A 27589-nucleotide genomic window follows, 5' to 3' on the forward strand; every position below is an offset into this window, starting at 1 on the left:
GCAGTGCATCACAAGGCCAGGGTTAAGTTGAACTTTTTATAATGCCAGTGGTCATAGCCAGTATGTTTTAACATGTGGTTGCTCCTTTTCCTCATATGCAGTCTTCATTATATCTCAGTGTGCTTCTACAGTAACCTAATCCTGTTTTTGTATCTCTGTGTTTTCAGCCAGCCAGCCGTCGGAGTGAGCAGCCAACAAAATGAGTGTTATCAAGTATCAGTGCTGTTTTTACTGCTACAATCATGTGCCAGACAGCAAGGATGGAGTGAATAGGAAAACAAGCTACAGAAAAGAAAGAAGAGATCAGACCAGAGAGAGGCACCGAAGTCAGTATATGATATTTGAGAAAGAGGGAAAGAACAAGAGAAATAGGAGGAAAGAAAGATTAAGTGAAGGAGCCAGTCATACACTGAGAAAGCACTCTAACATGTCACATGTGAGTCTACAGCGGTGTTGCCAAAGAGAGGCTCTATTTTTAGGGGAGGAATGTACACAGAGGCCTCGTGGAAAGAGACCATAACAACAAACAGTACGCAACACGCTCCTACAAAGAGACAGCCCCCTTTGGAACATACAGTCACACAGCATCAACACGAGAGAAAAGAGGATAAGAGTACAGGAAAATGTTGAGACATCAGATTTTCTGCTGAGATCTTGCTTTGAATACAGAGTGGGACCCCCAGAAGACACAAACAGAAAGAAGAGGAACAGGTAAGAGATGTATTCCAGTAAAGCTCCATAAGCTGCCAGGAGCATTGGACTTGTTTTGTGCAGTATATGATGTTGGCATGGCTTTGAATAAATTTGATGTAAATAAAATCACACATAAGTTTGTTTTGTATTTATCTTACATGGTGATTTCAAAGTTGACATTGCAGACTAATATAATATTTGTATTATTTTGGACTCATATCTAATGCATGCAATGGAAGGACAGTCACATTTGTCCAGTTTAAAAAGCCAAAATTTTCGCATAAAACACCATCACATAACAGAAGGACCACTTGTTCCATGGCAATGAGTGACAATCCCACAGCAGAAATAGTTGTGCAGGTGTTTCTACTCAGACAACTAGTCTCCAAAATAATTAGGCAGGCGTACTATAGGCCCTAAAATGTCTCAGTGCAGCAGTGTGGAATTGGGCCCATGTGCCAAAAGGCAATGATCTAAAGCCATATAACAAAGTTAGTGTTGTAGTTATGAGTTGAACGGACTTTAAATGACTTGTGCACCTATAAACTAGACATTTAGGCTGCGATTTTGGGGAAAACTTACCAAGAATACTTGCGATTTAAATTTTGAATACATGACATAGCACTGGATTGAATCTAACTCCACTGGCCTGGCTGTATGGTAGTGTGTTTGAATGGTTGTTTGTTTCACTATGATCCTTGCCTTATGAAGGAGAGCTGTAGCCTTGTGTAGAAAACAGAATCCCCTTTCTCTTCTAAAATCTAAACTAAACCTAAAATCTTCCCACATTTAAGTAAAGCCACTATTAACTCAATTGTTGCTCATCTTTATTTTATTTATTACAGCAACTTACCCTCAAATGGCTATTAAGCAGCAACCACATAGCTAAAATGTTTGAAGTAGACATCATGTTAGGGTATGTGACTGCTTGCCAAATTAAAACAAGCCTTAAGATCAATGGATTCAACAATAACAACATGGTCTCTCTCCTCAGAATGGACCAACCAGCAGTCAAGTTCTTCCACTACAAAGACAAGGAGCAGTCCTCCAACCTGCTCCTGCAGCTCAACCGACTGAGGCAGGAGAACGTCCTGACTGATGTGTCACTGTGTTCAGATAACAATGAGATCCCATGCCATCGTAATGTTCTGGTGTCTAGCAGCCCCTACTTCAGGGCCATGTTCTGCAACAACTTCTTGGAGAAGCAGCAGACCAAGATTAACTTAAAGGGCATCACATCAGCCATTCTAAGCAGTATCATTGACTATGTTTACACAGGACTCATTAGTGTCAGTGTGGATATTGTGCTGCCTCTGATGCAGGCCGCATCCATGTTGCAATATAGCCGCATTTTCGAGGCCTGCTCAAACTTCCTTCAGGAACAACTGAGCCCTGACAACTGTTTGAGCATGATAAGACTCTCTGAAATCATGAATTGTAACAGTTTAAGAGACAAAGCAAAGGAGATGGCTATGAACAGCTTCTCTGATGTGTCAGCATCTGAGGATCTGTGTGAACTCTCCTTACCAGAGCTCATGGGATACCTGGAGGATGATAGTCTTTGTGCGGAGGAGGAGCAAGTCTTTGAGACACTTGTTGCTTGGATCCACCATGATCCTTTATCCAGACGTGGTGCCATCAGTGACCTCTTCAAGAAAGTTCGCCTTCGCCATATCCATCCTACCTACCTCTTCCAATTCATAGCAAATGACCCTCTGATCCAGTCCTCCACCCTCTGCAATGAGCTCATAGAATCTGTGAGACGCCTGATGTTTTCTGTCAACACGAAATGCATTGACACAGCAGTTGACTTCAAACCTCTCTGGGTGGCACCAAGGCGCTACTCCTACCATGACATCTTGGTGGTGGTAGGAGGGAGGAAGAACAACGAGCAGACCTCGAGGGAGGCTCTCGTCTTTGATGAGAAGAGTGAGAAGTGGCAGTTGCTCGCCAAGCTGCCCATTCGTCTGTATAAAGCCTCCTATGTCGCCCTTCACAGTGTCTTGTATGTTATCGGAGGCCTAACCACAAACACAAAGTACAGCCAGCTCAGTACGACCGTCTACACCCTCTCCTTAAAGACCAACCAGTGGCGGACAGTAGAGCCAATGCTGGAGCCACGCTTTGCCCACCAGAGTGTCTCCTACCTCCACTTCATCTTTGTCCTTGGTGGCCTTGGGCCCGACAGACGACTGACAGACACTGTGGAGAGGTGAGGTGGACCATAATTATCTACACACACAGCATAAAATACACAAATGTAGCAAATAATAACAAATCTGTCAATAATTTGTTTAGATACAACAGTATGTTCAATCAATGGGAGTCTATGGCACCCATGCCTGTAGCTGTGTTGCACCCTGCAGTGGCTGCTACTAACCAGAGGATCTTTGTGTTTGGAGGAGAGGATGCCATGCAGAACCCAGTCAGAATAATACAGGTAAGAGACGATGTTCTTAAATCGCTAAGTCACTGTTTTCTTTTGTCTATCCATTCTCATTCAGTCATTTAATAAATCTATTTCCCTTCACCGCTGCTCCCCCCCCCTCCCCTTCTGCAGGTGTATCACATTGCCAGGAACATGTGGTCTAAGATGGAGAACAGAACAGTGAAGAATGTGTCTGCTCCTGCTGCTATTATGGATGACAAAATCTACATAATTGGAGGTAGATAGTAGTGGTGATAAAGACACTGAGAAAGGAATCTAGTAAAAGAGCACCCTATTCATTTTGCTATAATTCATTAATAGTGATTTATTTCCTGATGAATTAGATTGTAGAGTTACATCACTGCGCTCCGCCTGAGCCACTCGTGCTGCCCCTCTCAAATTAATGCTTCCCCTGTCACAGGATATACCAGGAGAGTGATCGCATACGACACCAAGGCCAACCGGTTCATCAAGTGTGCCAACCTGAAGGAGAGGAGGATGCACCACTCTGCCACGGTTCTCAATAACAAACTCTACGTGACTGGCGGACGCTACGTCAACGGCCATGACGTCATCGAGGACTCGGACAATTTTGAGTACTATGACCCAAAGACAGACACTTGGACATCCAAAGGGACTCTGCCGTATAAACTGTTTGATCACGGCTCTCTGACTCTGACACATGTCTCACAGACATGGGCAAAATCCTAGCTGAGGTCTGATTCTTATTTGAATGCTATTAATTTGAAACCAGTTTATTTAAAACTGAATGACTGTCAATCAAAAAGTATTCTTGCATTTCTCCATATCTGTATCTATTTTATAGCAGATTTCCACTATTCATGCTTTCATGAGATGTATTTAAAAATCCCAGAAACACAGAATCATGCATACCTCAAATTTCCATGTATATATGAATTTTGATACTTGAAAATGATTGTTTAAATAATCTGTGTCTTTTCTATGTTTTTATTTAACAACCAAACCAATGAAAAGAAGCTACCCTGGCTGCACAGCCCCTTCTTAACCTGTCTGACTTCACAAAAGGGTGAAAGTGCTATTTTTGGCTCGCTCTAAATCATGAGATTTCACTTGTCATGTTCAAATCCTGTGGCTGTGTACTGTTTGGTGCAAGTCAAAGCTATGCTCAGCTGTTGAACCTTTGTATCACAGTCTGTTGTCTGAAAATATATGATGAAATTATTGTGATAACATTGTTATCAAATAAAATTAATACAAACGCCCAGGAATTTGTTAAAAACTTAGCGTTAGATGGTATTTAAATAGAATCATTGGTAAGATTTCTGTAGCTTTTTCACTTCTTTCTTCTTCTTCATTAAACTGGTATGATATAATGCACAACATAATACCTGACTTTACTATATAAGCATGTGCCTAAAAGGATACCCTCAAATTCTGTATTAACTTAGACTCAATTGTAACTTTTTCAAATTGTTTTCTGATGTTTTTGTACTGTTTTTCTGGTTTTAACTCTTAATTTGTTACAATAAAAAGTCAATCCATATATGTGTCCTCTCTCCATCTCTCGAAATATACCGTATAACTTACCAGTGCTTAGCCAGTTGACAGTGAATGCAATCTGAGTAGCACATGTATGTGTCATCATGTGTTTGACCCCGTTCACAGTCCTGTCCACACGGGACCTTTACAAGCCCAGACAGGTTCCTGCTATCCACACACACAGGGGGACATCGAACATAATATAGAAAAGGTATCATTTTACAAAGGACAGCCTTGAATATCATCCAGTTGGAAAACATGTTGAAATGGCTTTTCTCCACCTGTTGCAGGTAAAATTAAAGCCAGGGGTGCCCCAAGAAGTGCCCACTGGCTAAAATAAATGTTTATGTTGCTGCTCATACAGAAAGCACATAGAGATGGACAGGAAAATGGGACACAGGCCCAGTAAGGACAGATTTAGTTGCCTGTTTAGGCAGACTGACAGAATATTACTAGTGATTCAGTTAAGTGTTCCTGGGACCACAATACAGAGGGCTGGGATTTTTTAAAAAATGACTTTTAATGTTAGTATGAAGATATGCAGGTAATTTAGATCTATATCTGTATCTAATAACTGCACAATCTCCTTTAAAACGTAAAGTAAGGATCAACAACAGCAATAGTGATTACACAATTTCATGCATCAATGACTTTCAGAGAGCAGTGTCAGCCATTTTATGTGGAGTAAACATAACATGATCAGGAGGTTATACAGGAGTCTATGTACATTTCTTTGAAACTAGAAGTCACTGGGTCAAATGTTTCAGTTGCCCACTACCAGCGAATAGAGTCCAGGGGACAGTGGGTGGAGTGTGTGAGAGAAAGGTGGGGGGACTGGAAAAACTATAGGTGATCTGATGTTATTTAGAGAAACAAACAAGAGGGCGAATGTTACACCACGTGAGGCATGTGGTCCTGTTGGTTGCCACGCAAGCTGGCAGATGTGAGAGACGACTAGAGGGAGCAAGAAACTGATGAGCAGGGTTTCACAACAGAAAATCTGAGCGAGTGATGAAACTCGACCGGGAGGAGCAGCAACAGGTGTGTCTGTGAGTGACTGGGTGCATATGAGAGAGTGTGTGTGTTTGCGATTAAGGTTTTTGGGGGGTCGAGCAGGACTGACCAGCTGTCCCATCTGGTCACAACATCACAACAAAAACAGGGATGATGGACAGAGGGGAGGGAGGAAGAGAGATGATTCACTAATAACCTTTATAAATCGCTCTAATTTGATGCCTCATGCATCCATGTGCCTAAAAATACTGCCATAAACATGGCCTCACCTTGAAACGATAAGAGTCTACAGCCAAGTTAGCTGGTGCTTTGAGCTAAATGCTAATGTCAGCTTGCTAACATGAACACAATGACAATGCTAACATGCTCATGTTTAGCAGGAACAATGTTTACCACGTTCACCGTCTTCGTTTAACATGTCAGCATTCTAAGGTTTGCCACTTATAACTAAACCCAAAGCAGACCTACAGCTGAGGCTGATAGGAATTTAGGGGATTTTTTAGGGGGGGGTTTAGGATTCATTGTCCTGGGAACATGAATATCTGCACAACGACTGCCCATCCAAAAAATATATGAGATATTTCAGTCTGGACCAAAGTGGAGACCAACATTTTTGTCCCTAGAAAAACATGAAAGCTATGACCTTTTTACCTTTTCTTGTAAGCATAGGAGCTGTGTAAACCACTTTATTTTCCTACCAGTTGGACTCACACTTATCAGAGCACATCTTTGATTAATCATTGTTTGTGATTCACTGAATTAAATAAACTGATACTAGAGCCTTAGGTCATAGCTTCCTTCTTAGTCAGTCACCACCTAGCCGAGCACTTGCTGGGACTTTCCATGTCATTCGGTAGTTTGGCCTCCTCTGAAAATAGACTTCAGAATGAGACTTCAGGGACTCACAACACCATGCACATAACTGTATACCCCTTGTAGTTCACACAATAATACTTTTTTTTAGTCTTGAAGGTCCTCTTTTTACACACACCACTGCAGCTCTGTATGATTACCCACATGGGGAACTATTGAACTATGTCAGTGTGAGTTGACTTCTGCTTTTAAGTCATGGTCAATACGGCTTCCCAGTCTGCTTTGATATACTTTCACGTGATGTCTTGTTGACAGATTCTAACAAGCAGAGTATACGCAGAGCAATCTGACCTTTTACAATATATATAGGTGTTACATTAAAACCTCAGACATGAAGCCACAGATGCACCTGTTCCAAAAGCTTCAGTAACACAGGATCTGTAATGAACAGTGCATTAATGTGTAAATGTATTCAATGATTTCAATAAAACTGTGACTAAAATGAGCTTTTGATGAATGAACCACTTTCCATACTTGTTCTTTTCTTTTGTGAAGGTCACCAAAAGGCAACTAATTGAATAGTAGAAGAGAACAAAAAGAGGAATCAACAGAGCTGTTGCCAAAAATAGGTGAACTTAGAGCACTAGAGGGTAGTTTATAACCATCAGTGTTAAGTCTGCAGCGCACAAACCACATCAGCCACAGTAGCAAGCCTGGTCATGCTATACACACAGGATGTGCCCAAACAAATGCGCTAGATGTGCTGAAACACTGGCCTGCTGGTTCTTGGAAGGGTGGACCATGTGCTGCTGCTGACATGTTTTGCAGATTGTATAGTGGGGTCATGAATTATGAGAATCCAGAACCCCCCCCTCTCTTTCCTTCTCCCCCCTCTCAATGCCTCAATGCAGACATGTAAATAGGCACTCATTCATCCACATGGATATGGATGCACATGCACCAACCACTGTGGCATTTTACTGAGTATGAGTACACAAAGTGTTTCTCATGCTGCAGATTTTTAGGAAATGAACTTTAGCCCTTTACATCAGCAGTCACATGACATCAATGATCAGACTGGTTTGTGTTTAAGGTGAGACATTAACACTATTTCCTCCTTGCTGCCTTTGTAATCATTCTTACTGTATGCTGATGACAAATCCAATACTCAACACTTCTTGATCTTTGACTACAACAACAGACATAGCCATAAGCAAACAGATATCAACTTTGAACTTGATTTCCAAAAGCCTCACAGATGAGTGTGTAAATATGCCTTGTGTTTAATTAAGCTGATAAGAGTTGACCCAGTGGCCTGGACAGACTATTAGTAACTATTAGTTACACATTATCTTTAATGGCATGGTCCAAAATAAACAAATTACCCTCCATCCAGTCTTGATAGATCAGTAAGGGCTGTTTTGGGGAAATCTAAATACAATGGTAATGCAGACACACACAATTCCTGCAACCCAGTTCTCTGGAGGAATCAAAGGACAACCTGATCTATTTATAATACTGTGAGTGACTAAGAATCAGGGGAATTTACAGCGACGTTACTGTGAGGATGAAATGTTTTTTCACATTACAGCCAGTACTGATAAGGTTGGGAAAAACACTTCCTGAACAACAATTACTTTTAACAACATCAATGCATTAGCCATTAAAAACTGTAGTGAGACACAGTATTATTACATTGACCATATATTATTATAGAGCTTTTCAGATTGTGAGGTCCTGAATGAGATCTGTAGCAATGTCAGGCTGCAGTTTGATTTCGATAGTTGAGTAAATACAGTTGCTTCCACCTTGGTCACAGACTTGTCTCCCAGTCCGTTTATCGTTTACAAAATGCTTTCCTACGGGATTCTCTGTGTTAAAATACTTCAGAAGCAATTTCCTTGGTGCCCTCTGTCTCTACCTTTCCATGATATGTTAACGTTTTGTTACCTCTGCTCTCCTCTCCAAGAGGTTTTGCAACGCTCAAGTTGATAAACAAAGCCACGTGTTGCAGGGAAGTTTCCAAAGTGGGCGGATCTCGTGTATTTCCGGGTTCTGAGTTGAGGATATAAGAAGAGCTGCGCAATGTCAACAGTAGACCAGAAATAATCGCTGTCAAGAAGGGATACATCTTAGACCACTTCCTGATATATATTTTTTTACATTTATTTAACTCAAAGTCATTAAACCAGGATGCCTTTCCTCGGACAGGACTGGAGGTCACCGGGTCAGAGTTGGGTTAAAACCGAGGAGGGATGGAAAAAGACAACAGCAGACGACAAAAACAACAATGTCTCCGTGGAGAGGTTGGTACTGACAAATGTCTTCATCACGGTTTTGAAATTGCGCAACTTTTGAATGTTTTTTAGCTGGAGAAAGATGGAGGAGGGGAAGAGGGGTGGATATTCTGAAGGAAGACCAAAACAGCATTATGGACAAAGACAGGGCGACAGACAGACAGACAGGCAGACAGAGTGTAGGCTTGCGCCTTCATGTTGTTTCCAGCTCATTAACCTCAGTGTCTTTTGTTTTTCCGGGGCCATGTTCCTTCTCCAGGCTAATCGCTAAGCTATTAATAACCTCACAACAAGTGAGTGGATTAACTAACGTCTGTTGAGTGTGTCCACTTTCCACAGTGACTGCACTCCTAACACAGAAAGCCTCAAAGAACAGCAGTTAAAGCACATGCATTACAAAGGAAGTTAGAAATATATATTTGATCCATTGGTTTTGATGCTGGAGTGTGTTCTCTGTTCAGAATAAGTTCATGTCACTGAAAAAGCCTCTGAAGGGCTGCATATAAAGTCTGTAGTGTGCACTGAGAGGAAATGGTGAAATTATGCCTTTAATGAAATATGGGTCCTTGTGTTTTTCCAGCTTCTGCAAAGCCGAGGAGGAGGAGTGTTTCAACAAGGAGAACCTGCTGCTCGCTCTCAGCTACGACATGTCTGCCAAGAAGAGGAAAAAGGACCTAATGAACAACAACGCCAAAGTCCCCTGTGAGTCACAATGAAAGAGCCACACAGTCTGTTGTATTTGTGTATATATGCAAAGGATAACATTTTGTTATTTTATGTGGGGGGTTATAAATCATGGAACAATATCCCAAAGTTTCGGTTCCGGACCAAAAATATTAGCCAGAGAGGCTCATGAGGATGTTATGTAACATTCATGAGGGGAACTATTCGCTAATAATATTGTTTATGATTAATTTTCCATCATTTCATAAACTACTTCAATAACTATGCCGACTGTGAAATTTTGTCATATTTGTGATGTGTGCGTGTGCATTTGTCACAATGCTTATAAGCTGCTTAATGAGGGCAGGCCACTAATATAAACATTCTGCTTTCTCACAGATTTCCACAGGGAAAAGTGGATTTATGTTCATAAAGGAAGCACCAAGGAGGTAACAAACCAACTCATTTACTTTCACATCAACGTTTCATATCATCATTGCTAATGTAAACATGCTGAGAAAACTCTATTCTCCTGCCGAGGATCGCAATCTAATACCCTGATAATTAAATTCTCCTAGCGCCACGGATATTGTACACTGGGAGAGGCCTTCAACCGCTTGGATTTCAGCAGCGCCATCAAGGACACGAGGAGATTTAATTACGTCGTCAGAGTGAGTCCTCATCTCTTTCTTTTCTTCCAGTTTCTCCTATCCCTTTTGTTTATCTTCCTCTGTAGTTGTTAATAAGAGATGTTTTGTTAGTGGCAGAGAAGGGGTTAAGGTGGAGAGGGTGTGTAGGCTTCTGCCAGGCTCTTATCATTGCTCTGCAGACAAGGGTCCCTCAGTGGTGATGATACCGACCCTGGGAGTGTATGTGTGTGTTTATGGTAGGATAGGATAGGAGTGTGACATAGCATAACATTTTGCTGTAATGTGATTGCTGAAGCCAATTGGCATCCCTAAATTGAGAAAAACTGTATTTAAAATCCATTCACTCACTTTAAACATTTTATGAGTCTCAATTCTGAGTTTAAAAGCTATGCACTATATCGGACCTTTTTAAAACTTCCCACAATTTCCATAGTATTTACACTCGGGATGCCAAATTGCGTTGTTAAAAATATCCATTAGAAGGGAGATATGACATTATCAACATTCGTTATATCATTATCGATACTGTAATTGCATTGTAGGATATAAACGGAAAATCACCCGTCCACATCAAAGTGTCCCTACACAGAACCGAACACCCAGCTCTCCCACATGTGCTCCCATGTGAGCTGAGGGCTGCATGTGGTCGTGTTCTCTTGTGTTGGTAGGGGGGGAGGGGAGGGGGTGACAGCTGTGCGATGAGGTGTGACCACCCGACAGGGGTTTATGAAACCAGACCCTGGTGGTTGTCAGGTGATACAGACCCCTACACACACACACACACACACACACACACACGGACACACACACTTGTCTCTGCCAGACTTAGGCCGCCTCCTTTTGTGTTGTCTCCTGCTCTCTTTTCTGGCTCATCCTATGCCACAATTTTCCATTTAACTCTAATGAATGTGATGTGGAGAGATGACCAATATCCCTTTTTGGCAGGACAGTGATCTTGCAGGGGATTGTGTTTTATGGACTTTTTTGTTGTCTTTATTGTCATTGGTCATAAACACCTGTATAAGGTATCAACATTATAGTATTCCTGAGACCTCAGTAATAAAAAAAAAATCTGGTATTCCACACATAATCTCAGTTTTTAGTCCCTTTTCATACAACTTTCCACAGACACAAATGGCAAACTATGTTGCCATTTGTGTCTGTCTCTGTCTCAGTTTTGGATTGACCTTTTAGTGCAGGCTACAGCTAACAAGTGCAGTGTAGTGTGGTAAGCCCAAAAAACAATATGGCTGTGTAACACTAGCTTCTAGTCTGGACACGGTGTCCTAGGTCACTGCTCTTCACTGGTTGTCTGATGGCATTTGCGGGTTCATTTAACTCTGTCTCAGTTACACAGATCAGGTTCGTCCACATAGAGACAACAAGTGATCGTCTCTTTTCTCAGAGCAGACAAATGGAGGTTACTTCAAGGAGAAAGAAACCCTTAAAATGAACTGATAGTAACTAGAAGATGCAGTGCTTCTAATACTGTTTGTGTGTTTGTGGAAAAGTGTGAGCAGCACGCCAAGCTATGAAGTGCAGTTTAGCGAACAGCGGGGGCTAAAAGTAGATACGGAAACGCACATTGTTCTGCCCGGCTGCTCTACAAAGAGAGGAACACTTGATGAGCTGCTAAAAGAAGAAGGGCATGGGATTATGTTTTAGGAATGGAGCTGGAAAGAATGAAAAAAGGGAGCCAGGAGGGAGCCAAGAAGCTTAAAATTGGTAAAAAACGGGCAGGGAGGTTGAGGATGTAGGAGAGAAAAAAATTACTTCAAAGTTGGGTATTATTAAGACTTCCAAACTCATCAACTTTTCATTTAGGATTTGCCTGAATTCGTTCTTACATAAGATGAGTTTAGAAATAGGCAATAAGATTTATGCCTCTCATAACATACCTACTACCACAGCTAGGTATCTCCAGCTGACCAGAAAGTACCCCACAATATGTTGATGTTGATATGATGGCAGAGGTCACGGGCTCGGGGGCAGAATTGAGCAAGGGGGAACTTCAGTTTCTCCATGATGTCACAGCATCTGTTACATGCCAGACATGCCACCCTGGAACCCGCTGTTTGTCTGTAAGCCAAAGGCAACAACCTCACAGACACACACACATGCAACACACAAGCAAGCAAGGAGCACGCAAATGTGCACGCTCTCTGTCAAATGATTCAGCTAATTCACATGACAGGAGGATCAGGAGTCAAATGATTAAAAGCTTGTTTGTGGAGGCTGACGCTGTTGACAGCCTGGGCTGTTGTCCAACACCTTTCCAGTAGCTTCTTCCCCTAAAGAGACCAAGAGCCAAGAATGCTGTTATATGTTTGTCTGATCAAGCTTCACTTGAGAGTAATGACCAGGTGGAACAGCTCCAGATTTTGTTCTAGACAGCATTTATTGTTAGGCGTGCAAGTGCCTTTGTAAGAATGCAGCATAACAAACATTAAGTAATGAGGCAACGGAACACAGAGTCTCAGCAGCTGACGGGATGAAATTTATGTTGTGTTTCTGTGTTTCTGTCTCTTTCTCTGCTCCAGCTCCTGGAGCTTATCGCCAAGTCCCAGCTCCCCTCGCTCAGCGGAGTGGCGCAGAAAAACTACATGAATATTCTGGAGAGAGTGGTACAGAAAGGTGAGCCCCATCGCTCTTTTAAAGTCACTCAACTAGCTTGCCTCTCAGTTTCTCTCCTTTTGTGTCCAATGGTTTCATCTTTCTGCTGTGGTCTAAACACACACACACACACACATATACCTCTTAAAATACCCACAGTTTGCCCGTCAGTCCGTTTACTGTTTGATCAAATATACAGACAAGCAGAATCCTTATCTTTATTTAAGATGTAAACACATAATTCGAGTAGAGCAAAGATTAAGCCTTCCTGTGCTGTTTGCACCAGTAGGTGAGGAAATGAGCCCTGACCACATCTAAAGAAGGCCAGGGAGTGAATTTAGTGCTTTAATGGCACAGTGAAAAACACTGACAGTCACCAGACTACTCTGCAAGCCACAGTATAAACTAAATGTTCCCTCTGCTAAACAGAGATTCAGGTTGTTTAGGTGGAGTTATGAAACCTGCTGGCCAAATATTATGAGTGTCGCAGGAGGAGAGTACAGCCACTCCAAAACATTTGGTTTAATAATGTGCTTTTTGATGATTCACAATAAATATTTCACTGTTTGGCTGTTTGCCTGGTAATCTCTCTGTAACAGCCAGGCTTTAAAACGCGTTTAGGTCATGATTGGAGCATTAAATTGAATCCAATTAATAACTGCTGATTTCCTCCACAGTTCTTGATGACCAGCAGAACGTCCGTCCCATCAAGGAGCTACTGCAGACGCTCTACATCTCACTGTGTGGTCTTGTTCAGGACATGGGCAAGTCTGTCCTGGTGGGGAACATCAACACCTGGGTGCACCGCATGGAGAACATTATGCAGTGGCAGCAGCAGCTGGACAACATCCAGATCAACAGGGTAAGCATCTGGCTAAACTGTGGGATGAAACATTAGGGACATGAATGCAAATTTCCATTATATTCATGACTTTTTCTGCCTCCTGTTTTTTTCAGCCCACATCTACAGGCATGACTCTGACTGACCTGCCTGTCAGTCTGCAGTTGAACATCATGCAGCGTCTGTCAGACGGCAGGGACCTGGTCAGCCTGGGCCAGGTGTGCCCTGAGCTGGGGGCTCTCACTGAGGACCGACTGCTGTGGAAGAGACTTTGCCAGTACCACTTCACAGACAGACAGGCATGTAGAAACAAATGGTAGTAATTAGTAAAACCTCCATAGTTAGTAGTAGTAGTAGTTACTTTGTGTGTAGTACTGAATTGGTGTGCAAAAGAAAACATTAAAATAGATATTCCAAAGTATTTTTCTCTCTCTGGGTCGTGTCTTTAAAGTCTGTGTTCTTCTTCTCCAGATCCGAAAGCGCCTGATGGTGTCAGATAAAGGTCAACTGGAGTGGAAGAAGATGTACTTTAAGCTGAGCCGCTGCTATCCTCGCAGGGAGCAATACAGTGACACCTTGCATTTCTGCTCACACTGCCACATCCTTTTCTGGAAGGTAGTGTTTTTCTCTCTCTTCACTTTGCTCTTGATCATAGTGGATATAAAACTAAAATGTTGCTGGTAGTAAAGCTGCACATAGAATAGCAAATTAATATTGATCACTGTGTGTCTTTGTTTTGTTTTTTTCACAGGACACAGACCATCCCTGCACAGCCAACAACCCAGAAAGTTGCACCATGTCCCTCTCCCCTCAAGACTTTATCAACCTTTTCAACTTCTGAGCTGCCCCCCTCCCCCTCCCCAAGAAAAAAATCCATATGAACTGACTGTAAATACTGTACATAGATACAATATTGTTTTTGTTTAATAGCACAATCGATTCCTGGATGTGTATTTAGTTTAGGTGGGACTGGAGGGGGCTCAGGCAGTGGGACAATTATGCAATTGAGTTTCTTTTCAAAGAGTACAGAGGCTTCTGTTGAAAGTGAGTGAATGTGACTGAGAGGAAAAAGAGATGTAGGTGCAATTTGCCTGTGGGTGCAGGAAGGAACACTTAGGGAAAGGGAACACTTAGTAGTCAGAGTTTGGTCTTAGCGTGTTTGTGAAATGACACCTCCAAAGTAAACCTGACCTTAGTGTACACTTGTTTTTTTCCCAATTTGGAGAATTTGGGTTTTGTTTCTTTTAACATAGGAAGTAGGAAGGTTATTCCAACCCGTTTATTTAATGTTTAAAATTGTGATTTGTTTAATATGTTGCCTGCTCACATGGTGGGGGGGGGGTGCAATGTGTTCAGACGAAGTCTAGTAATATTGGGTTTGGCAATGAGACGGAGAGAAGTAAATCTTGAGTTGCTGCAGTACCTAAGAGATGGTGAATGTATGCAAGGGAGTCAGTTATTGATCATTAGACTGTGTGATGATTCTTTGATATGTTGAGACACCATAGTATGTTTTCTATTTTTCTTTGTTGTTTTTCACTTTTATAAAGATTTGATATGACTTTTTTTTTTTTTTATTCATTTATTGTGTGCTTATTGTCTGCTGTGGCTGTAGCACAGCACCTGAGTGCAGTATTACCAAAGATATCAAAGTCTGTGTAATAATGGTGTGTGCCTTTATCATGAAACTTGAAACCGGTACAGCTTAATCTATATTTGCAATGTTTTCAGGTCCTAATGCTGTTTTTATTCTCATCAACAAATGTCTCATATACAGAAGAGTGATATTCAAGATCTGAGGCTTTGATACCAAAGCTGACTGGTTAGTTGAAATCACATTTTTCCGTAGCCTCCTGCATGATTTTTTTTAAACACCCCGCTGATTGAGTTTACTTATTTATTGAGATTCTTGCAAGTGGCTCAGCTTGCACTGTTGGATTTAAAGGAATGGAAATATTGGTATAAAGGTGCAATTTGACCCAAACTTGCCACTGCTCAGACAGTGAGGGATGATGTACATGCTATGCAATGCGTTCTGTTTATGTTCTTTTGAATAAATAAAAGAAAATAACCTTACCTCTGTCATTAGTTATATGTAGTCCTCACACCTCAATGCAGTGGTTCTCAAACTGAAGGTGGGACGCAGATGACCAGGGGAAGATATTGAGTGGAAACTGAATATACATTATTTATGAAAGGATGTTTCACTAAAATTTAACTTGGATCCTTTTATTAGTTTTGGTTCCCCTATCACTGTTAATGATTGCCAAAAGTTGTGCGGGATGTGGTGTGAATTTGTGGGAAGGCATGCCAGAAAAAGTTTGAGAACCCCTACCCTTATGTGACTTTTCTTTGCACACACTGAAGCATTATGTAGGACAACTGTTAGAAATGTTCTTCACATGGTTAAAATGCACACTGCCTTTTTCCTAGAGGTGAACAGCAGCTGCTCTGTAGGTTTGGCTGCTCTCTATTGGACAAATGATGAACTGCAAGTCCAAACAAAATCAATCTTGGTACAAGTACTGTCAGTAATCAGGACTCCTTACAACAAATTATCAATAAGAATTGATGTTTTGTCCATTACGGTTTCTTACTGAAATAGAACTGAAGCAGTGCTTAAACAATGAAACAAAGTTGAGGGACTCTATTAAATAACAAAACCAATGACATTCAAAGAACCTCACACACACTCATATGGTGGCAAGGGAAACACTAACTACTTTAAAATACAAGCGGACCTATCCAGTGTCATTATACCAAAGTGAACTCTAGGACATTGGTCTTAATTAGACAGGCCTGCTGTATAAAAACACCAACAAACAATTAGCTCAGTTTGATCAACAAACACTGTGCTCACAAATTTTAAAATGTAATTTTCTCAAACAATTGTTTTAATTGTTGCAATAGGTCAACAGTTGAAGTTAAAATTAAAAAAGCAAATGCAGCTAATTTTTCCATGACACTAATAACAATATAAACAATGTAATAATTCACTGCTGGTTACACTGTTTTTAAATAAATAATATTTATACAAATATTATGTAAATATTATTCATTTTACCAAGAAATATGATTTAGCACAAAAAGAATTATTGTGCACATCTCTCACTGCAGCATTGTACATACAGTACTGCCCTGCTCCTCAGGGTGTATAGGTAGCTTTTACGGAGTAGTTCAACATTTGAGAAGCATGATGTGTGTAACTGGCAAAGGCATGAATGTGTATTTTGCTGTCAAAGCTATAATACACAGGCATCATTTGAAGCCCATATAAATGGATAATTCTGCCCACAAAGAGAGTCAGCACATCGTTTAACTACACTGATCAAAAAAACTGGATATGTCTCTGCTGGTTTAAGGCAATATTGTCTGTCAGATGCCAGTGTATTGTTGCTGTGACAGCAGAAAAAAAAGGCAATGTAATGGTACATTCCCATCTTTTTGTTCTGAGATAAACAATATATTTTCTTTGAATTCTTATCTCTTTAAAGCTAAAATGAGCAATTTTAATAATAATAATAATAATAATATTTTTTTTATCTATAGAGCAGTTTTCAAGAACTCAAAGACCCAAAGATAAGTTAATTCTATAGCTAGCAACCTGGCTAGCTAGCTTTTTTTTAAATACCTCCTCCCTCCCCATTTTTTTACTACTATCATGCAAACTTTTCATCTACAGTTTGTGCCTCTTGAAACACATAATAAGCAGCACCAGGAACAACTTTCTGATTTGAACTCCTGCTATAGGAGTCACCAGTGTTTTACGTTACAGAAGACATACATCAGTTCAAATAAAAGTTACAAAGTTGGTTGCATATTGTCACTGTACCATACATTGTTTTCTAAAAATTGTGCACGTGTACCTCTTGCATCCATCATCTGCATCTCTTCTGATAAGACATGATATGAGAGCAAAGAATATGTGGGGTAGAAATGTTATATTCAGACCAGGGGGCAAAGTCTGGTGGGCTCAGGATGTTGATGCAACCCGCTGAATGTTAAACCTTCTGTTTATTCAGCTCTAGAGCTTGTTTAACCCATGGAAGGAATCTAGCCTGTTCTCCTCACTTACCTTAATTAGAATTGTTGTTAATGGGTTTTGAGTACTTCGCATTAAGCAACATCTACCAGACGTGGACCTACAACCCTTAAATCCATATCAAACACTTTTTTGATAACCATTCAGCTTTGGCACCATTTCACTGTCTGTCTGAGCTTCCAGTGCATGTACTCCACAGGTGAGAGAGGCGGTGTGGGGTGATAACCCAAAACCTCCCAGACAGTATGAGTACCATCAGCAGAGGATCCGGAGAGAATCCCCAGTGGTTTATGAGGTGTAGACAGAGAACGTAGTCAGCAGTCCTGTGTATGCAAACAAATGAGCACTGAGCCTTATGTGACACGCACAAAAACAAGACTTTTTGTAGTTTTAAGAAAGAGAAAAAGAGTGGCATGCTTGTGTGAAGGACAAAGTTGCAAAGGGGAAGTAAAGAGAAGAGTTACCAGAGTTAGTAAAGGTCACAGAGAGGTACGTTCTCTCTTTCAGAGTTCTGAATAATCCACTCAATAGCATCCCAGCCCTACAGATTTACACAGAGAAACAGAAGATTAAAGAAGAGACCAAGGCCATACACAGAGACAGACAGGTGAACACCACCGGAAATAGTAATATTGACTTAATCTCCGGGAAACTCTCTCTGCAACAGCAGAGAAACAAACAGAGACAGTAAAGTCAGAATTAGAAGGCATGCAAAGAAATCATCAGCAACACCTTTATTACTTCCAACAAGTTCCAACTACATGCAAAAGATGAAATACGTGCATAAATATACATGTGCTGTTTTTATTTTGTGTTACCTTCCTGGCGTTAGCTGACATTCTCCTAGCCATCATGCCCTCCAGGTAACTGCTTAGACTCACTCCCTTGACTGTGATGATGGCCTCTTGGGTCAGGACAGTACTGAGGGGGGAGAGAGAGAGAGAGAGAGAGAGTGTGATTAAACTGTGTTCAGCAATTGATTTCTTATGGTTCATATCGCTCTGTGAACAACACACAAACACTGAACCCAGAAATGTTTTGAGAGATGAAATGCAAAGCTGAATAAACTGTTCAATGTACTTACACTTCAGGGTTGTCTGGGTGTGGTCTGTAAAGAAGCCTCTCATCCACTGAAATCAGGTTGGTGAGAGTAATCTGGAAGATAAAATACATTTGGATTTCCTTATTTATGGGATGCACTGAATGTTAAGACAGTGCACACTATTGATTTGGAAATAGCAATTGACATTACAATGTACCATAGTATATCCTCTGAGTTATTTTTTGTTATTTAGGAAAAAGTAGCACTAGTGCATTATGATTCAATTTCAGCATGCCCGACAGCAGTGGTAGATTTTACTCCTGCTGTGGCTCACTATCTAACTGAACTGTATAACTAATGCTGACTGAAGTCATGGCAGGCAGATGGACTTGTAAACTTACATTTGTTGAGCACAGCTCCATTTTTTTCTCCTCTGGGTCGACTATGGAATGTTCCTTCACATACGTCTGCGTATGGCTGGTTCCCAGTATCTACGGACACAGTAATACACAGGAAGTACAGTATAATGAGCCCGAATATCACCTGACATGTGCATGACACAACTGTCACCAGACCCACTTATGCACTGATTGTACTCACTTCAGCTGAATAGAAACATTTTTATGAACGCCCAGCTCATCTTTCCCATGAATACATGTACCTGTATGTCACTGACCATGTATGCCTTTATATTTCTATAGATTCCACAGTGTGTGTGTGTGTGTGTGTGTGTGTGTGTGTGTGTGTGTATGTATTGATGACTGACCGCTCGCACAATGCTCGGGAGGCCCCACTCTGTGCTGAGGAGTCTGTGGCTGTGCAGGCGCCCCTCTTCATCCAGACTGCGGTCCAGCACATCCACTCCGACCACGTTGGGATTCATGGGGTTTGGGTACTTCCTCATGGCAGCCTTGATCACCGTCTCCCATGGGTAACTGCAAACAGAACAGTACATGAAGGGGAAGAGACATATTCAATTTCACTATCGGCTAAAACATGCAGCAAATTTGATCAACTGTACAGAAAAAAGTAGTATAGAAATGTGTTTCATGATCTCCTTATTAAGTCAAGTGCACAGTGTTATTGAAGTCGGTGCTTAATTAAGCAAAACTACTTCTGTAGGACAAAACTGTGCCTGTGGAGGATTTGGTTGTGGCTGACTCCTGGTTTTAGATGCTCATAGTAACCCACCATGAGAACAGGTGGAATTTACTAACCAGAAGCATAAAGCCACAAGCTTCAGAGTATAATTCAATTCCGATGTAATTAAACCCAGTTAATGGAGTTGAAGGTCCCATCAACCTAACCCTGCAATGACAGACCGGCTCATTCTGCTTAATGAATACTCCAAACAATAAAGCACAGTGTGTCCAACCTGAAAACATGTTCCGTGCTCCAAATCTTCATTTTTCAAAAGAAAGTCTTGACCTTGTCGTTGAAAAACCCTCCGTGATCCGTAGTGTTTCACCGGACCATTTTCATATGAGGAACTAGCTCCAGATACCAGAGAATAAGGCCTTTGATGGGAGCTCACGACCATTAATGAAGTGAGTCCAGAGAGCGCATCTCCGCTTTTCTTCGCATATCAACCCTGCGTAAAGACCGCACAATATGCGCTGCCGGGCCGCGTGTCTCAACAACAGGCAGAAAACATGTAATTTGTAGATAACAACAAATAGCTCGTACAGTAGAGGACAAGAGAGAAGCCGGTGCAACGCCGAGTGTCGAGCCAGACGGAGTGAGATACAGGGTCCTGGTCAGGAATTTCAAAATAAAACCATTAACCTGATAGTAGCTTTTCTTTAACCGACCTCATCCCGAGTCTTTGAAATATTTGATGGATATAGAGAGCCCCTAAGATTTTAAGAAACATATTACAGAATAAGGCAATTATAAAGGAGTTTATAGGTGGCTTTTTCTGTGTGAAACAAAATTGTATAGTTTAAGCCACACTTAAAAATAACTTTAATAGCTACTACACGCTCTCCTAATAAACAACCTCTTAAATTCACTGTCAGTTTGCTGCTTAACTCCTTCAATAATTGTATCTAATTAGCCGCTTTTAATATGCACCATGATGCAGCTGACTATGTCCTAGTTTATCTATTTTCCAGCGATACTGACCGACTTTTTACCATTTTTGTCCAATTAGGCGACACAATTTTATTTTGAAGGTGAGACCGCTGTCTTGCTCTTGTTGTGCTTTGCCGACTTGATGAAGCTGATGTAGCGCTGCTGTTGCTGCATCCGCCTCCATTTGTACGCATGCGCATAGCATCTTCCCATCATCCCAGTCAAGTGTCGCCAAAGGAGCGGAGCCGCATCAAGCTCCACACAGACAGCGAGAAGCAGACCGGAAATACAGTGAGACTGTTTTCAGATGAAAAGATTTGGTTTAGAGACTCAAAGAATAAAAACTGGAACGTGCGCTCAGACGGCAGCAATACACACAAGATGATTTAATTCATTTTAAACAATCAATTATTATTGACAAAACCCATGCATTGACATTTGAAAAGATTTTCGTAATAATTATAAAACTACTCCTACTACTACTAATAATAAGAAGAAGATTATTATTTTTATTATTATTATTATTATTATTATTATTATTATTATTATTATATCGCTTTGTACTTTTATACTTTTTTATTATAATTATTTAATAGATTTTTTTGAAAGGCAAAAAAACAACAACATGTATTTTGTATTCTTTCACATTTTCTGCTGCGAAACGTGCATTATTATTTTGAAAGTGTGACCGGAATTGTGAGGTGTATTCTCCCTGCCTTGCCGCTGGGGTTGTGGGGGATCAGAGGAGGAATTCACTGAAGCAGACGCGCAGTGCAGGCTAGTGTGGTCCCTTAACGACAAATTGATGCCATCGCCGTTTATTGAGCGGCTCGTTCATTTCACTCTGGATCCGGAACCATTAATCCACTCATAGAGAACAAGCTCAGTCGATTACCAGCCGGGATAACGCACACTGCATGACCTTGCATTGAATGTCATTATAGAGGGATTTTTTTTTTAAAGCACCGACACGGTAAGGTAATAAGCATCCTCATTCGCACGGAGTGGAAGGCGAGACCGATGGCGATATTACGGGCTGCTGTATGTGGCCTGTGCGCAGTCTTGGTGTTGATGTTATCTTTCACGGGCAGTTGTCATGTTGTTTTACAGATCTAAGATGGAAACAGCTCGGGCATTTTGGAAAAATCATATTGATAACAGGACTGCTCATGCAGCCTGGGAGAAGGCCGGACTGCATGCCGCAGAGTGTAAAATCGCCATTGAAATTGTTCATCCCATTGTAAATACATTCTGAATTTTAGAAATATGACATGTGGGGTTAAATGTTTATTCAGACTGTGAGGTTGGGTTTATTCTCAGAGCAATTTAATGCGGAGAGCTTGTGCAGGACAGATGCTGCAGCAGCGCTTGATCCGCTCCAGACTAGAGAGAGAGAGAGAGAGAGGGGGCGAGAGAGAGAGAGAGAGAGAGAGAGAGAGAGAGAGAGAGGGCGAGAGAGAGAGAGGGAGTGAGAGAGAGAGAGGGGGCGTCATCCTTATAGGATCATTAAATCACTCTGTGTGTCTGACTGTGCACTCCGCTACTTATCAGCCTATGCGTCAGTCTGGCACTACATAGCAGATGACCCATTTCAATGTAAAAGTGGGGCACGAGGCCTCCCCCTCATTATAAGGGCCACCAGGTTGGTTGGTGGTCGTGCTCAGGCCCAAAAATCTGCTGACACATGCACTCTGCCGGCCGGGGCTCCCAGCCTTTGTGCGCAATGAAGCCTATAGCCCATCTATTATGGCCTCATGGGGCAACAGACTCCTATAGGCCGTCTGTTTTAGGGCTTCACACTATTTAAAGATTAATCATTTTAACATGATGTATAAATGGAATTATTATCATGTTCCAGTTTAAAAATAAGCATGGTTAGGGTGACATTGTTGATTGCTGATCTCCCGGAAGATGACACCACTCTTACTCAGTGGATTGAGCTCTATCTACTAAATGCTGCTTAAAAGCTTAGACCTTACAGGCCTCTATTCTCACACCTGTCTCTTTAATTTTAGGTCATCGGCCACAGCCATGGAGATTGTCACACATTTAATTAATGACACCATAGAGTTCTACAAATGGACCCTAACTATTGCAGGTAATAATCTTGTATTTCTCTCATGTCTGAGAGTCAGTGCAAGAGAGTTTAGATAAATAGTGTCAGTATATACACATCTTCTTGTGTGTCCACTTATATGCACTATGTATACATCTACAGGTACATGTTTCCTGCTGTGAGTAAGACGTCTACTTTAATTAATAACTGTAACTTTATCCACCAGCTAAATCGAATGTTGTGAGGATGGATACAGTATCTTTCTCCTCATAAATTCACACACACACGTATGTGACATTCTGAACGTATCACATGCATCATTAAACAATGGTGTCTACACCAAACTGACCTCCAGACAGGTCACCTCGGGACAAATCTGTTCTCAGGACCTATTTGACCTGTTCTCTCCTTTAAATAAACTGACATTGAAGCCGCACTGTGTCAGTGTAATGCCAACATCAACAATAGTTGTGTAATGCTTTGAGAACATCTGTCCTGTCTCAGACAAGCGAGTGGAGAAATGGCCTCTGATGGACAACCCCCTGCCCACGCTGGCCATCAGCACCTCCTACCTGCTGTTCCTCTGGCTGGGGCCCAAATACATGAAGAACCGAGAGCCCTTCCAGCTCCGCAAAACCCTCATCGTCTACAACTTCAGTATGGTCTTCCTCAACTTCTTCATCTTCAAAGAGGTAGGCTACTATTAGAGACTAACTAGGTATTCTTCTACTCACCTGCATGTGTGAAAACACTGCAGGGACAAAGTTGAATCCTTGGATCTTATCCCAAACCATAACCATCCATCCCGATGAGTACACTACATTAGCACTTTAGCCCTGTGGGTTCAGACTAACCTTACTGCGTATCCATCTTTCTGCCTGCACTCTATCTCTCTTCCTCTCGCTGTCATTCTCACTGTGTTCCTCTGCCTCTGTTCACTTATATCAGTGATTCAATAGATATGTTCTCTTGTTTTTTAGCTTTTTATGGCAGCGCGGGCGGCAAGCTACAGTTACATTTGTCAACCAGTGGACTATTCAGATGACCCCAATGAAGTCAGGGTGAGTGTTACAGGACACATGCACGTGCACACACACACACACACACACACACACACACACACTTATTTAATGAAAATTGAACATTAACCACACTGGATTGAACCTCATCTGCCCTATAATGTAACTTACTTTCATATGGTTTATGTGTTTGCTGTAACTAGTCTCCAGAAGCAACAAGACACCTCTGCTAATTTCCCACAATGTAACATGTTTCACAGATAAGTCTGTCTACATTATAGTGCTCTACTGTACATATATGATGAAGAATACCTTTGCCAGTGTGTCGGGCAAGCTTCAGTGGTTTTAGAAACATGATCATCTTCCATTCATTTGGCCCCTTGCTGTTATTAGAAAAAGTGCGAGCTGGAAGATGGGATCGCGGAAGGTGTTAAGTTTCACCTTCCTTCCTGCTGCTCCATGACGTAGTTACACATGTAATACAGTCAAGTCAGTCTCAGGTGGCTCTAAGGTTAAGATGTTGTCGAATAGGCTAGAAAAGTATAGAACATATTTCCAAAGAAGTCCTAAAGAACTACTCCTCTGTTTCTCCAAGTGTCTGTATTTCCCTATTTGTTTCTATTTCCTTCTTCCACTTGTGCCTGTCTTCTCCCTTCAACCCATGTCTCATGTTCATGTCTGAGACAGGTAGCAGGAGCTCTGTGGTGGTATTTCGTCTCTAAAGGCATCGAGTATCTGGATACGGTGTTTTTCATCCTGAGGAAAAAATTCAACCAGGTTACTTTCCTGCACGTCTACCACCACTGCACCATGTTCACACTCTGGTGGATCGGCATCAAATGGGTGGCAGGAGGACAGTGTGAGTAGCTCATCCTACAAGCACAAGCCCAGCGGCCCACAGGGGTGAAGGGGCCCTGAGGCCATGCAGGGCTTCAATTTAAAACATTTTTTGTTGGAGAGCCAAAGAGCTCAGGGAGAAGGATTTCTTGGTCATGTGTTTTTTTTTTGCTCCTGAGTCCTTTCATATTTTTGGTTGGCAGGAAGGAGGAGGAGCTTTTTACATGTCTATGCCTAGGGCCTCTTTGTATTATAATCTGCCCATGCCAACAGTATGAAAAACATTTTGTAGAGACATGTATACACAATCCATCTCAGTGGACAATTGGCCGTATTATTTCTGGTTAATCTTTATGTGAAAAAATTTCATTATTGTCATTAAATGGAAAAAGTAAAGGGTTTCTAGAAACCAAACTTGTGTAACCAAACTGCATTATATCACCATTAGCATGGCAAAATTAATGTTTCATTTTCTTTGCATTTGCAGCATTCTTTGGTGCACACATGAACGCAGCCATCCACGTCTTGATGTACCTGTATTATGGCCTGGCCTCCTGCGGACCTAAGATCCAGAAGTACCTGTGGTGGAAGAAGTACTTGACTATCATCCAGATGGTAAGATATTAACGTCAGCGTGTGGCTAATTTCAGTATAAATGTATTCCTTTAATACATTTTACAAGATTAATCTTTCCTCAGGTCTTACACTGGATGTCAGCATTATTTCAAAAACATGTGAAACAATTATGCATTGCACAAACGTTATATTGTTTCTCTCTTTGTGTCTCAGATCCAGTTCCACGTCACCATTGGCCACACCGCCCTGTCCCTCTACGTCAATTGCGACTTCCCCCACTGGATGCACTACTCCCTCATCTGCTACGCCATCACCTTCATCATCCTCTTCGGCAACTTCTACTACCAGACCTACCGCCGCCAGCAGCCCAGACGCGACGCCTCCTCCTCCTCCTCCAAAGCAGGCAAGGCCCTCTCTAACGGGACCCTCAACGGGCTCAGCAAGGCTGCCAACGGAGCACTGGTGACAGGGAGCAAAGAGGAGAAGCCCCAGGAGAACTCTGGCAGGAGAAAGAGGAAAGGAAGAGCTAAAAGAGATTAGAGGAAGAGGAGCAAGAGAGGTAGAGGTGAGATAGGGCCTTGCTTCAGGTTCTAGGTTGATAGTGCTAAAACACGAAAGACTAAATTTTAGGAAGATTTAGATGGATGGATGCTTTAAGGTGTGATGTGTTTATTTAAGCCATGATCTGAGTTGTTGTAGATAAAATATGAGACAGGCTTGTGTTGAGAGAAGATCATTTTGTTAGTAAGAGGTGTCAAAGGTCTTGCCTAAGGTGACCGTTACCACAAATAACCCAAAATACAGTAGTGTATGGTACGGGATAGATCATAGTATTCCTTCTCTTTATTGTGGTGCCAAGTACTGTAGATCTGGTTCAAAAAGTGACTTTCAGCTACTAAAAACTGAGCCTGAAAAGGAAATAGAGTTTATCAGGCCCGTTTAGCATGCTGGGAAAGCTACATTAAATGCGCCTGAGCTGCTTGAAAAAGATAATATAACATTGTTATTAGCGATCACTGCTGTATCGAGACAGGAATACACATTACGACACACGCACAAACATGTCAATTTATATTTGAGCTTATTATGTTTTGTTCACCTTTACAGATATAAAACTGATAATGTACAGTATCATGTCATTTTTGTCCTCATCATATTCAAGTTATTATTGATGTTACTGAGAAAGACTTATGTTTACAGTTCTTGTCTTTTTGAATAGACACCTCTGCAGTTATCCACTTATTTGTGAACATGGGGTTGTCTTATTTATTCTTATTTATGTCAAGTTGTGGACACGGCTGCCACTCACTTTTGAGCTTTCACCCATTAGTGCACAGTTACATTCTAAAGAAGGAAAATAAATTGATATCCAGAGGTGAGATGTACATAGAAATAGAAATATATTTCTAACCCTTTGAGACTTGGATGGGATTGTTCCATCACTGGTTTGTGATGGAATAATCAACAACTGTAGCTCATAGAAGGTTAAAATTGATTTTCTTTATTTCTGTATACAACCATAAGAGGTTTTATATGTCCCGACTTATATGTAATGCGTTGAAATGTAATGAATATTATCCAGAGAAATGATGGATCTGATGATTATCTCAGTGTTCCCCATTCTGACAGAGAAGCTGGTGGAGTTTTGTCTTTGCAGATGTTTACCTGTCTTTTTATATTATATCCTCTCTGATGTTGTTGTTTGTCTTACATGCTGGTGAAAATGTTGTGTGCCGAACAAAGAAGCGGTGGTGTTCTGGGTTCCCTTTGTTTTAAGGGGAATTCAGAACCAGCTAACAGCCAGTTTTTATCAACTTAACTAAGCCTACCTTAAGCGCCATTTTCTTTCCCATATTCAATCAAATATCTTTTTGTGTCTAAGTTTTCAGGCTTAGTCCGTGTCCTGAGCTGGCTTGAATGTAAATTTATCAGGGGAAATATTTGGATCTAAAAAGATAAAGGTTATGATTTATATACAAAAAGAGCTGGTGAACCTCTATAGTGACTGTGTATGTTATACCACTATGAAGAATAACTTCATTCAGCTCTGCCTGTAGTATATAGAGTATAAATCAGCCGTCTGCTCTATATCAGCAGCTTTATGTCATCCATCAACCAATGCATTTTTGATGTTATTTATTTACTTTCTATTTATTTTTCTGTAAATACCAATTTTCATCTAGCTGAGAGTGGTTGTCTGTGTATTTGTGTTCTTTTTGTGTTGTACATATTACATTGTGAGATTTTGTACACTGCGCATTGGGAATGTTCCCAGCTTGTTAGCTTGGACAGTTATACGTCCACATTGCTTCTGTGTGTGTTTTTTTTTTTAGTATCATAACTTTGAACTCTCTTTAAATTGAATTAAACTGAATGCCTCTACAAATGTTGGCTTTCTTTTCTATTTCATC

General features: G+C 41.2%; 4 protein-coding genes across 6 annotated transcripts; 3 read left to right on the forward strand and 1 right to left on the reverse strand.

Moving 5' to 3' along the window:
- The first annotated feature begins 554 nt into the window (after window positions 1-554).
- On the forward strand, window positions 555-4646 carry LOC127367285 (kelch-like protein 38). The gene is made up of 5 exons (XM_051407029.1): window positions 555-711; window positions 1688-2905; window positions 2992-3133; window positions 3254-3359; window positions 3543-4646. The coding sequence occupies exons 2-5, from the start codon at window positions 1689-1691 to the stop codon at window positions 3830-3832; spliced, it is 1755 nt and encodes a 584-aa protein (XP_051262989.1). The 5' UTR covers window positions 555-711; window position 1688; the 3' UTR covers window positions 3833-4646.
- Window positions 4647-8537: 3891 nt separating this feature from the next.
- On the forward strand, window positions 8538-15609 carry fbxo32 (F-box protein 32). The gene is made up of 9 exons (XM_051407032.1): window positions 8538-8775; window positions 9347-9468; window positions 9829-9878; window positions 10008-10100; window positions 12620-12713; window positions 13370-13554; window positions 13650-13832; window positions 14005-14148; window positions 14285-15609. Exons 1-9 carry the CDS (start codon window positions 8663-8665, stop codon window positions 14372-14374), a joined length of 1074 nt encoding a protein of 357 aa, XP_051262992.1. The 5' UTR covers window positions 8538-8662; the 3' UTR covers window positions 14375-15609.
- A 797-nt stretch (window positions 15610-16406) lies between these two features.
- prelid3a (PRELI domain containing 3A) lies at window positions 16407-20354 on the reverse strand. 2 transcript variants are annotated; one of them, XM_051407044.1, is made up of 7 exons: window positions 19993-20354; window positions 19384-19552; window positions 19019-19108; window positions 18660-18730; window positions 18394-18496; window positions 18040-18116; window positions 16407-17898 (listed from the first exon to the last, which is right to left on the reverse strand). In XM_051407044.1, exons 1-6 carry the CDS (start codon window positions 20022-20024, stop codon window positions 18045-18047), a joined length of 537 nt encoding a protein of 178 aa, XP_051263004.1. In that variant the 5' UTR covers window positions 20025-20354; the 3' UTR covers window positions 16407-17898; window positions 18040-18044. The 2 variants fall into 2 exon arrangements, with proteins under 2 accessions (XP_051263004.1, XP_051263005.1); XM_051407045.1 differs by lacking the exon at window positions 18040-18116.
- Window positions 20355-21417: 1063 nt separating this feature from the next.
- elovl4a (ELOVL fatty acid elongase 4a) lies at window positions 21418-27564 on the forward strand. Of its 2 annotated transcripts, none has more exons than XM_051407041.1 (7): window positions 21418-21668; window positions 22706-22788; window positions 23251-23438; window positions 23727-23807; window positions 24453-24624; window positions 25090-25217; window positions 25392-27564. In XM_051407041.1, exons 2-7 carry the CDS (start codon window positions 22722-22724, stop codon window positions 25716-25718), a joined length of 963 nt encoding a protein of 320 aa, XP_051263001.1. In that variant the 5' UTR covers window positions 21418-21668; window positions 22706-22721; the 3' UTR covers window positions 25719-27564. The 2 variants fall into 2 exon arrangements, with proteins under 2 accessions (XP_051263001.1, XP_051263000.1); XM_051407040.1 differs by having other exon boundaries at window positions 21418-21663.
- The last annotated feature ends 25 nt before the right edge of the window (window positions 27565-27589 follow it).

The sequence above is a fragment of the Dicentrarchus labrax genome, unplaced genomic scaffold (assembly GCF_905237075.1).
Source record: "Dicentrarchus labrax unplaced genomic scaffold, dlabrax2021, whole genome shotgun sequence".
NCBI classification, from domain to species: Eukaryota; Metazoa; Chordata; class Actinopteri; family Moronidae; genus Dicentrarchus; species Dicentrarchus labrax.

Excerpts from the sequence above, each read along its gene's own strand:
- LOC127367285 (XM_051407029.1), top strand. The coding sequence starts at position 1,689 with ATGGACCAACCAGCAGTCAAGTTCTTCCACTACAAAGACAAGGAGCAG. Across the intron at positions 2,906-2,991 it reads CTGACAGACACTGTGGAGAG|ATACAACAGTATGTTCAATC; the intron begins GTGAGGTGGACC and ends TAATTTGTTTAG. Across the intron at positions 3,360-3,542 it reads CAAAATCTACATAATTGGAG|GATATACCAGGAGAGTGATC; the intron begins GTAGATAGTAGT and ends CCCCTGTCACAG.
- fbxo32 (XM_051407032.1), top strand. The coding sequence starts at position 8,663 with ATGCCTTTCCTCGGACAGGACTGGAGGTCACCGGGTCAGAGTTGGGTT. Across the intron at positions 12,714-13,369 it reads GGAGAGAGTGGTACAGAAAG|TTCTTGATGACCAGCAGAAC; the intron begins GTGAGCCCCATC and ends TTTCCTCCACAG. Across the intron at positions 13,833-14,004 it reads ACCACTTCACAGACAGACAG|ATCCGAAAGCGCCTGATGGT; the intron begins GCATGTAGAAAC and ends CTTCTTCTCCAG.
- prelid3a (XM_051407044.1), bottom strand. The coding sequence starts at position 20,024 with ATGAAGATTTGGAGCACGGAACATGTTTTCAG. Across the intron at positions 19,109-19,383 it reads TCCCGAGCATTGTGCGAGCG|ATACTGGGAACCAGCCATAC; the intron begins GTCAGTCATCAA and ends CTGTGTCCGTAG. Across the intron at positions 18,497-18,659 it reads CACCCAGACAACCCTGAAGT|TACTGTCCTGACCCAAGAGG; the intron begins GTAAGTACATTG and ends CTCCCCCCTCAG.
- elovl4a (XM_051407041.1), top strand. The coding sequence starts at position 22,722 with ATGGAGATTGTCACACATTTAATTAATGACACCATAGAGTTCTACAAA. Across the intron at positions 22,789-23,250 it reads ATGGACCCTAACTATTGCAG|ACAAGCGAGTGGAGAAATGG; the intron begins GTAATAATCTTG and ends GTCCTGTCTCAG. Across the intron at positions 25,218-25,391 it reads ACTTGACTATCATCCAGATG|ATCCAGTTCCACGTCACCAT; the intron begins GTAAGATATTAA and ends TTTGTGTCTCAG.